At 54.9% G+C, this 10,064-nt stretch overlaps 1 protein-coding gene across 3 annotated transcripts; it reads left to right on the top strand.

The window, feature by feature from the left end:
* The first annotated feature begins 215 nt into the window (after positions 1 to 215).
* Positions 216 to 7,293, top strand: LOC309891112 (ATP-dependent RNA helicase DDX25-like). Of its 3 annotated transcripts, XM_082785497.1 has the most exons (11): positions 222 to 575; positions 672 to 719; positions 1,056 to 1,191; positions 1,292 to 1,384; positions 1,519 to 1,621; positions 2,603 to 2,717; positions 3,205 to 3,382; positions 4,089 to 4,326; positions 4,857 to 5,019; positions 5,320 to 5,508; positions 7,103 to 7,293. In XM_082785497.1, exons 1-11 carry the CDS (start codon positions 341 to 343, stop codon positions 7,162 to 7,164), a joined length of 1,560 nt encoding a protein of 519 aa, XP_082641623.1. In that variant the 5' UTR covers positions 222 to 340; the 3' UTR covers positions 7,165 to 7,293. The 3 variants fall into 3 exon arrangements, with proteins under 3 accessions (XP_082641624.1, XP_082641623.1, XP_082641622.1); XM_082785496.1 differs by having other exon boundaries at positions 222 to 719; XM_082785498.1 differs by lacking the exons at positions 4,857 to 5,019; positions 7,103 to 7,293 and having other exon boundaries at positions 216 to 719; positions 5,320 to 5,488.
* The last annotated feature ends 2,771 nt before the right edge of the window (positions 7,294 to 10,064 follow it).

The following is a 10,064-nucleotide window of genomic DNA, read 5'->3' as shown; positions in this document are numbered from 1 at the left end:
AATACTACAAAAGGCAATATTAAACTTATTCCGGCCCTTGTTGGAGATGGGTGACCCAGTTACTAGCCAACCGGCCGACTGGAAGAGGTTCTTCACCCAGAGGGCAGTCGTGCACTGGCACCGGCTCCCCAGGGACGTGGTCCCGGACCAAGCCGGAGTTTAGGACTGTGCTCTTAGTCCTACGGGCTGAACTCTGGGGTAGGCCCGTGCGGGGCCCCTCCGCGCCCTCCTTGTCCGGGGCCCGCCGGCAGCCGCCTTGCGCCCTGCCGGCCGCCGGGGGGCAGCAGGCGGCGGCGGCGGCGCCTGGGGAAGGTTCGCGAGCTGCGGCGGCGGGGGCGCGATGGCCTCGGGCGGCGGGGGCCGGCGGCGGGAGCGGGCGCGGGGCCCGGGCAGCCTCCTGCCGGGCAGCCCGTCCCCGGGCAGCCCGTCCCCGGGCAGCCCGTCCCCCGCGCGCTCCCCTGGCCGGGGCCGCCTCTGCCGTCGGCGCCGCGGGCTGTGCGGGCTGTGCGGCTCGCCTGGCCGCCGGCAGCGGTGCGCGGGCCGGCGCCGGGAGCTGTGTCCGTGTCGGCAGCGGGGTGAGGGCCGGCCCCCCTCGGGGCCCCGTGTGCCGGGGCCGGCCCGGGCGGGGCTGCGGGGAGGTGCTGAGCGTCGTGTGCCTTGTCCCGTGGCAGAGCCCGCCTGCACGAGCGAGGACGAGGAGAGCGAGGAGGAGGACAGAGGTGGGTCCCGCCGGGCCTTGTCCCCCGGGGCCTGCGCGCAGGCCGCAGGGCCGGCACCCCCGGGGCCGGGCTGGGGGAGCGGCAGCTCCCGGAGCCTCGGCAGCAGGCGAGGGCAGCGGAGGCGTGGGCCGGGGCAGGGTGCCAGGCTGCCGTGAAGTCCAGCCGGGTTCCTCGGGACTGAGGTAGGTTGCGCAGGAGAAGAGCTCGGCGAAGAGCCGGCGGTGGCAGGGGCGGTGGGGGCGGATGGCTGGAGAGCCCCGTGTGTGTGGGACGGGGGGCCCGAGGGGAGGCTTCTCCTGGGCACCGGGGCTTGTCACGAGCCCGCGCCTTCTCTAGTGGACTTGGCGGAGAGCTCGCTGTTGAACAAGCTGATCCACACGTCCCTCGTGGAGTCCAGCCATCACGTGGAGATCCTGCAGCAGGACCCCAGCTCGCCTCTCTTCTCGGTGAAAAGCTTTGAGGAGCTGCCCCTGTGAGTAGGCGGCAGCCCCGAGGCAGGCGGGCTTTGGAGCTGCCCCTGGGCGCTGTTAGCCGTTCCTTGTGGAACGGTCGCTTTTGGTGCTTTTGGGCAGGAAGAAGGAGCTCTTGCAGGGGGTCTACGCCATGGGCTTCAACAGGCCGTCCAAGATCCAGGAGACAGCTCTGCCAATGCTGCTGGCCCATCCGTGAGTACCGGGGCCGCCCGGGTGAGCAGAGCGGTACCACCACCGCCTTGGCTCCCCTGCGGCACCGTGGCGTCGGGGTGCCGGTGCGGGGACGCCAAGCCTTTGTGCTCGGCTAAGCAGCCTTTGCCTTGCAGGCCCCAAAACCTGATTGCACAGAGCCAGTCAGGGACAGGGAAAACGGCAGCTTTTGTGTTGGCGATGTTGAGCAGAGTTAACGGTGCAGAGAAGTACCCGCAGGTAACGTAGGAAGGGGAAAGGCCATGCGGCAGGGGTTTGGCTGCACCCTCAAGCCGCTGTCCGTGGACAGAGCTCTGGTTTTGTCCCAGTCTCAACGGTGGTCTAGCCGCTGTAGCCGCTGTAGTGGGCTGGTAAACACCCAGGTAGCGTCCCAGCAGCAGGGAGGTTGGATAGAAAGCTTGGGAGCAGATGCAGCTGCCAGCTAAAGGAGGGTACTTTTACTGGGTAGCAGTGGATTTAGCCAGGCCCTAGGTATCCTGACGTTCTGTTTTGAGGAGCATGCAGCCAGCTTTGAGAAGCACGTGCAGAGACTCCAGCTGTTTGCTGTGACTTGCGCTAGTTTCTGATGCCGTAAAAGCTCCTGAGAAGGCAAGGCACCTCTCTGGGTTCAGAAGCACCTACGCAGGCTGGGTGCTGCACTTCGAAGTCTTGAGTCTCAAGCATCCTATGTAATTTAAACTCTCAGTTGAAAGCTGGGCACAGAAGCAAATGGCACTGTGCCTGAGGAAACAAATTTCCTTAGCAGAAATCACGGGATCCCAGAACGGGCGAGGTTGGAAGGGCCCTCTGACGCTCATCTAGTCCAACTCCCCTGCTGATCAGGATCACCTAGAGCACACTGTGCAGGATGGCATCCAGGCGGGTTTAGAATGTCTCCAAAGAAGGAGACTCCACAGCCTCTCTGGGCAGCCGGTTCTGGCGCTCTGTCACCCTCACAGTAAAGAAGGGACCTCTCCTAGTAGCTGCCTTGAGTCCCTTCTGCCTTCAGCTGTACCTTCCAGGTTACCTTCCAAAGCTGCAAATGCGACTGCCGTTGCTGATCCCTCTGCAGATTTGGAAGAGTTTAGCGGTGAGATTTCAGCGTGCTGAGCTTTCCGTTCCTTTGAAATGCCTTCTCGTTTGCGTAGGGTATGCCATGCCAGGGGCACTGCGTGCTTTTAAAAGATGTGGCTCTTGTCTGACAGCTGTCTTATCTCTCAGTGCCTCTGCTTGGCTCCAACCTACGAGCTGGCCCTGCAGATCGGACATGTGATCGAGAAGATGGGTCAGTTTTGTGCCGACATCAGGGTTACGTACGCTGTTCAGGGAAACAGAGGTGAGTCCAGCCCTGCTGAGCGGAGCTGCGGGCGGTGTAACAGTCCTGTAAGGAGCTAGCGGGATGCTGTGAGAGCTGTGAACTAGCGGGAGCTGTGCGGAGCTCTGAAGGCACATGAAACGGCGTGTGAATTCCCGTGCCTTCTAAGGAGTCATTCTCGTGACCGCTGTCTCCTTTCAGAGGTGGGGCACCCCTTTTGCTGGTTTCCACCTGACAAGGCGTCAGGGAAGCGTCAGCCCTGCTTGATGGCTCCCTGCAATTTTAAGCTCCTGAGCTCCGCTTTGCAATGACCCCCTCAAAGGCATTGCTAGGCAGTCCGAAGCTGACGCAGCAGGGTTGGAACCATGCTCAAGCAGTCGGAACATAGCAGATGTTGAGTCCCTGTCTCTCTGGATACTACCCTGCTCATTCGCAGCCAGGTGTGTGTGGCCGAGAAACATAATGCTCCTTGCACTGAGGTGGTGTGATACGATTTCTCCTCCTGCAGTTCTGCCAGGCGCCTTGCTGGAGGAGCAGATTGTCATCGGGACTCCTGGGACAATGCTGGACTGGTGTTTCAAACGGCGAGTGGTGAATATGAAGAGAATCAGCCTGTTTGTGCTGGATGAAGCTGACGTAATGATGGACCGTCAGGGCTTCTCGTACCAAAGCATTCGCATTCAGAGGTGAATACCAGTGCTGGCTTGTGTCCTGCCACAATTTGAGATAGTCAAATGCGGTGTTTCGAGATGCCCTTAGATACATTGGGTAGCGAAAGAAATAGAAGAGGAGAGACAGGAAAAGACAAGAGAGAGAGGGAGAGAGAGGAAGAAAGAAATCCACTTTGTGTGGAAGAAACTGCAGAACAAGGGAGCCAAAGAAATTGTCTCTGACTGCTACATCCCTTGGATGTCCTTGGCCAGACGTAGCTTTGCTCCTGATCAGAACGTAGACAAGTAAATCCTCCTCCCCCACTTTTTGCTGGTTGCTCAGCTTTGAAAAACTCTGTGGGCCATGAAGGTCTTTACAGAGTGAATGACAGGGCTTGAAATGTAGCTCGAGAATCAGGGGATACGGGGACCTGTCCTTGGCACGTGGAAATGCTGTGTGTGAGCGGTGTCTGCGGGTGCAAAGAAGGAGGCCAAGTGTTAATTGGGTGTTTTTTCCTCCGATAGTAGATAGCCTTTTGGAATAATAATACTGCAAATGCAGAGTAGCTTATTCCGACAGGCCTCTTCCGTAGGGCTGACTCATTCTGGAGTGCTGTGCTGTGCTGCGCTGAGTGAGGAATGGCCCTCCCTGGATGGAGGAATCCCTTTGTTTCCAAAGCCTGTTCATCCAGAGGTAGCTTGTAGCATGCCTCAGGGGTAACAAGTCCTTTTTGTGCTCTAGGGCTTTACCGAGGGGCTGCCAAATGCTGCTTTTCTCTGCAACCTTCAAGGAAACAGTGTGGAATTTTGCAAAGCAAATTATCTCCAACCCCATCATAATAAAGCTCCGTCAGGAAGAGCTGACCCTGAGCAATATCAGGCAGTACTACTTTGTGTGCAGGAACAGAGAGGAGAAGTACGAGGCCCTGTGCAACATCTACGGCAGCATCACCATTGGGCAGGCTATGATATTCTGCCAGGTAAAGCAGCTAGTTTGCCAGGAGAGAGTGGTGGTGTCCTTGCAGTCAGTGGTTTGTAAACGATCCGTCTTACAGCGTGGCCTCAGTACTTCTGCTGAGACCATCAAAAGGAAGGGAGGGATGGGAAGCACCTGGGCAGCACTTAAAGGACAGCCCTTCTGGCACAGCCATTAGATTGGCTGGAGCTGAGCGTGAAAGCACGGGCACGATGACTTGCAGCAAGTGCAGCCTTTAAAAGAGGTGTTCTAGCAGCATCTGTCGTGACGGTTGAGATCCCGTTTGCCTGGCTTCCCCAGGGAGCATTGCATAGGAAGCATACTGTGTTTCCTTGCCCTTTGCACTTTGTGTTGGGCTTCTTGCTCGCCTGCATCGCTCTGGTCTTCTTTGGAGGCTCTGCCTGTTAAAAAGCAGCAGGGGCTCAACTGAAAGGATTTAGGGGAAGCTTAGCAGTGAAGGATAGGCAATGACTGAGAGGAGCAGCAGCAGCAGAGCTGCTGCAAAAGCTCCTCCTGCCTCTCCCACGCATCTAGACTCGCAGGAGTGCGGACTGGCTGTCGGTGGAGATGAGCAAAGATGGGCACCAGGTCGCCATGCTGACGGCAGAGCTGACCATAGTGCAGAGGGCCGATGTGATTCAGAGATTCCGCGATGGGAAGGAGAAGGTCCTCATCACCACAAACGTCTGTGCTAGAGGTAGCGTATCCTGAAAAGCAACACCCTGGCAGCGTCTGCAGTGTGGGAATCCCCTTGCTTTGCCCCATGGCCCATCAACTCACAGGGGACACACGATGCTGCTTTGTTTCTGGTGACACAACCCGTGCTCCGTGGCCTCTCCATGTAGGTCTTTTGTTGCCTTGACATGTCATTGTAGTGTGTGCTGCAGAGCCAGGGCTGACCGCTTTATGCTGCAAGTGGACTAGCCCCGATCTGGACGCAGGTGATTGCCTTCGGATCTGTGGGAGCCTGGTTGCGAGAAACCTCTCTGTCTTTCAGGGATTGATGTGGCACAAGTCACCATCGTGGTGAACTTCAGCCTCCCTGTTAATCAGGAGAAGCAGCTGGATTTTGAGACCTACCTGCACCGCATTGGTCGAACGGGCCGCTTTGGGAAGAAGGGCATTGCCTTCAACATGGTGGAAAGGCAGACCACGTACCTCGTGCACAGTATAGAGGAGCATTTCCGTGAGTATCCTTGTGCCCAGCTCTGAGACGCTGCGAAGAGCTGAGGGACACGTGGATGAGGAGTGCATTGGGAAGCGTTAAGGGATGTCAGGAGCGTGGCCACCTCTTGCAGCTGCTCTCTTGGGCACGGACCCCACCCACGCACCTGATACCCTGGCGTGGACCCGAGGTACCCCACAGTCACTAGCTGGCCCAGGCTGAAGTTTGCGGGTGAATGCACACACACATACCCCCTCCATACCCACACAGTCTGTAGGAGGTACAGATGCTCACCTCTGCCTCCAGCAGCTGTCACTTCGAGTTCATCATGTACACGCACACACAGTCACAGTCACTCCGGTGCCCCCCAGCAGATGTTTTTTTGGATGCACAGCATCCCCAGCCCAGTGGCTGGGAGTTGAAGAACCGTGCTTGCTGCAGCATCTGCAGTGAGACCCCTGCAGTGGCTCCAGTAGGTGGCAGCCGAGGCCAAGGGCAGCCTTGTCCCTGTCTGACTGCAGGAGTTGGCACCAGTTTTCATTCATGCACGGGTCTCAGCAGTAGCTGGTGAGAAGGTACTGCTGTTCTGCTGTACGCACGCACGTACACACACACACACACATACCAGGGATTGAGTGTGAGATCACAGGGAGACAGAAGTGGGAAAAGATTTAAGCAGGCGTAAGACTACAAGACAGACCGTGGCGATCAGTGTCGGGGGTAAACCAAAGAAGCACACCGACTAGCCCCATTTCACATGCAAGTGGCCGCTTCTATGCCCTTTCCTGCTTACCCCCTCTCTGCACGTCCCACCTCCCTTTCCTCCTGCACGTCCCATCCTGGGTTTGTACAGCCCTCCCAGTTCCCACACCCCTTCCAGTCCAGGTCCCCCTGGCTCACAGCCTTACCAGCTGTAAAGTGCAGGTGGTTCTTCTGGGAAGCGGCAGCTGTAGTTTCTCGATAGCCCACCAATGAGTGTGAGTGGTGAGGTTAGTTTCTCGTCATTGTCTCATTGGTTTTGTCAGGTCTGTGTCAGGTGTTTTGTTGCTTGTTTCCTCCTTTTCCCACGTTGCCCAGTTGCCAAGGTCCTTGATCGGATAACCTCTGTGGAATAAACACTCTGAGCTCCATCAGTCAGTGTGACTGATCAGTTTGGGTTCCCATCACTACATACGTCCCTTATCATTTGTCGGTCAGGTTTGTGTCTGTTGTGCTCTCTCAAAGTTTGATTACCTTTTGAACTCCGCAGTGTGGAAATGCCATGCTGAGCACTTTGGGTAGCTTTTCAGCCCAGAGCGAGGTTAGCACGTGCACTGAGCCAGGAAGCCGTATCCCAGAGGTGGCCAGTTGGTCCTGAGATAGCTGGAATCTGTGTCACTTCTACCTCTACCTCTACTCAACTGGGTTTGATGCAAACAGCTGGGCAGGTTTCTAACCTCTCACCTCCGGCCACATTCTGAACAGCTCACAGCTTGTTTTATGTCATCTGTGGAAGGCAGAGCCGAGAGTCCTGGGCATGGCTGCCAGGGTTTGCCACTGCTAGCAGCCCCCGAGCAGCAGTGCTATGCCTTTGCCAACTCCTGGGCAGGCACTGACATTTGTTTTCTTTCTTCAGAGACCGAGATCAAGAGGCTTGACCCAGATGACATGGACGAGCTGGAACAGCTGGACAACTGAGCAAAATGTCAGGATTTGCTCCAGTGAATCCAAGTTTTGGTTTAACATGGATGGGAAAAGGTTTGGGAAATCTCCCAGTTTTCTTCAAAGTTCCTGAAGATGCTTGGTTTTGTTGTGATGTTTTACAAAATGGGAAGATGGGAGGGGAGCGGGGGGGGAGTGGGGGGAAAGACACACACGACCCTCATCCCTCAAAGTTTTGGGATTCTTGCGATTGTTTTTCTGGTAATAAAACTTCCTTGGTTTGTCTCTGAGGTTTTTACAGCCATAATTTTGTGTGTCATGATGAATCACCTGAAAACAGAACATGCAGGGGTTTAACAACATGGACCGTTTGGAGCGAGTCCAGAGGAGGGCCACGAGGATGATTGCAGGGCTGGAGCATCTCTCCGATAAAGACAGACTGAGAGAGCTGGGGGTGTTTGGCCTGGAAAAGAGCAGGGTTTGGGGAGACCTTACAGCAGCCTTCTAGTACCTAATGGGGGGCCACAAGGAAGCTGGAAAGGGAGTCTATCAGTGAATGTAGTGACAGGACAAGGAGTAATGGATTTCAACACAGGGCTCCAGGTGTCCCAAGGCCCGTGGTCGGTGTTGAAAACAGAGGCAAAGAAGACATTAGATGTCTGCTTTGTCTGTGACCCTATTTGTGAGGTGAATAATAGACCAATGTTACTTGTAGTCCCTTTTTTGGTGTTGACATACTTTAAAAAGCCCTTTTTGTTGCCTCCGACAGTACTGGCCAGCTTCAACTCCGAGTTTTGGCCGCACTTTTCTCCTTCCAGGCACACAGCATTTCTGTTGTCCTCCCTTGTCACTTGAACTTGCCTCCAGTGTCCATAGACTTTCCTTTTCCGCCTAAGTTATAGAAGAAGATTCCTGCTCAGCCAAGCCAGCGTTCTGTCCTTCTTGTTTAACATCTAACACTTTGGAATCACCTGCTCCTGTGCTCTTAAGAGATGGCTCTTAAAAAGTGACCAGCACTGACGGACTCTGACACCTTCAGAAACAGATTCCCAAGGGACCTTATGAAGTGGTTAATAGCCTGACATCTGTTCTTCTCATATCCAAGGATGACATTTTGAGTGGAGTTTTTCTCCTGTCACCAAAGATTTTAAACTCAACTACTTCATGGTCACTTTGGCCAAGACAGCCACAAATTGCCACTTTACCTTCTCTGTTTACAAACAACAAATCCTGGAGGCACCTTTCCCCTTCGTGCCTGTACCAAGAAGTTAGCTTCAGTGTGCATTAGTTATTTCTGTTAGGAATTCATTAGGAATACTGTTTGTATTGACAGTTGGTATTCCCAGTTAATGTCTGTGAAGTTGAAGTCACCCATAAGGATCAGGTTAGCTGATCTAGAGACATCCCTTGATAATCTGTGACCTTCAAGTTCCCAGTCTTCATACCTATTGTATAAGGGCACCTGGGAAGGCGAGGTAGGGAAGGAGGGGATTTGCTTGCTGCCCTGACCAGAAAAATTCTTCCATTCCCCCTTATTCCTAGATTAACCCCTCATGTCCAGTAGTGAGAGGGTAGGGAATCTATAGAATCATATGTTACGACTGGCCAATGCCTTTGTCCCAAGGATGGTAGAGCACAATTACAGAATCACAGAATCACAGAATTTCTAGGTTGGAAGAGACCTCAAGATCATTGAGTCCAACCTCTGACCTAACGCTAACAGTCCCCACTAAACCATATCACTAAGCTCTACATCTAAACGTCATTTAAAGACTTCCAGGGATGGTGACTCCACCACTTCCCTGGGCAGCCAGCCTGTTCCAATGTCTAACAACCCTTTCGGTAAAGAAGTTCTTCCTAACATCCAGCCTAAAACTCCCCTGGCGCAACTTAAGCCCATTCCCCCTCATCCTGTCACCAGGCACGTGGGAGAACAGGCCAACCAATTCCACCAATCTCCTCCTCAGACACCCTGATACTCCTCAGCTTAGTTGCTAGCATATGCCACTGTCCATGGTGTGGGCCCTTGGGTGCCTCCCTAATAACCCTGACATGTCTCTCTAGGAATGTGGTTCTGCACCCCAAACTGCCGGCTACTCTCAGCACTTGTGGGTCCCATCAGAGCTCATCATGGACTTAAGTATGTCCTGTTTGCTCAAGCAGCCCCTCACCTGATGATACTCAACCAAGGTTAAATCTTTTATTGTGGAAGTCTTTTATTGTATAAGTATTTGGGGGAAAATTGTGTGCTGTCTTTGGAAATGAAAAAGATTTTCAGAGTCGGGATGGGATGCTGTTAGAGGGACACAAATGCCTTCTGTCACAAACACTGTGCCAGCACAGGCACCTCCACCTGCAGCTCCCTCAGTGCTCCACACTGTCTGTGGTGTCCAAGTGGGCTGAAGCCAGCCTTGCCCCACTCCTCCCCTTTGTGTCCCCTCGCTGCTCTGCACAGCCTCAGGGTTGCTGTCCTGGCGGGTCTGGAGGTGCTGTCCTGTGTGGAGACTGGGAGGTCATACAGCTGCAAGGAGGCTCTTCTGTGGCTGCAGATCATCCTGCTTGCGCTGAGTGGCCCAGGGGAACAGCAGCCCTTTGCTGTGGTTGGGAGACAAGTGCCAGGGCCGGACTGGGGCTGCCCAGTGAGCTGGCAGTAGCACAGAAGAATGGATGGCTTTTGTGAAGGTCTCTGGCTGCTGGAGCAGCAGAGATGGAGCAGAAGGCTGCACTAGACTCAGGCCCAGGTCTCCAAGCTGCTTCCAGCCCTGTTGGTCACAAGCAAAATGCGTGTGCAGGGAGGGGAGGCAGGCTGGAAAAAGTGCAGATTTGGCACCTGACTGCTCTCCCACCTGCTGCTCCATCAGCACCATCAGTGGGCTTAACCCTGGAGGCAGTGAAGCCTCCAAGCCAACAAGACGGGGCAGTGGGGAGAAAACATA

Source organism: Aythya marila (genome assembly GCF_965140915.1).
Source record: "Aythya marila genome assembly, contig: HAP1_HAP1_SCAFFOLD_459, whole genome shotgun sequence".
Classification (NCBI taxonomy): Eukaryota; Metazoa; Chordata; class Aves; order Anseriformes; family Anatidae; genus Aythya; species Aythya marila.
The sequence above is the reverse complement of the archived record's forward strand: the minus strand, read 5'-3'. Positions and strand labels throughout refer to the sequence as shown.

Bases quoted from the DNA above. Each gene is read 5' to 3' on its own strand.
- LOC309891112 (XM_082785496.1), top strand. From the start codon at position 341: ATGGCCTCGGGCGGCGGGGGCCGGCGGCGGGAGCGGGCGCGGGGCCCG. The intron at 1,622-2,602 runs GTAACGTAGGAA...CTTATCTCTCAG, and splicing joins GTGCAGAGAAGTACCCGCAG to TGCCTCTGCTTGGCTCCAAC. The intron at 3,383-4,088 runs GTGAATACCAGT...TTTGTGCTCTAG, and splicing joins CAAAGCATTCGCATTCAGAG to GGCTTTACCGAGGGGCTGCC.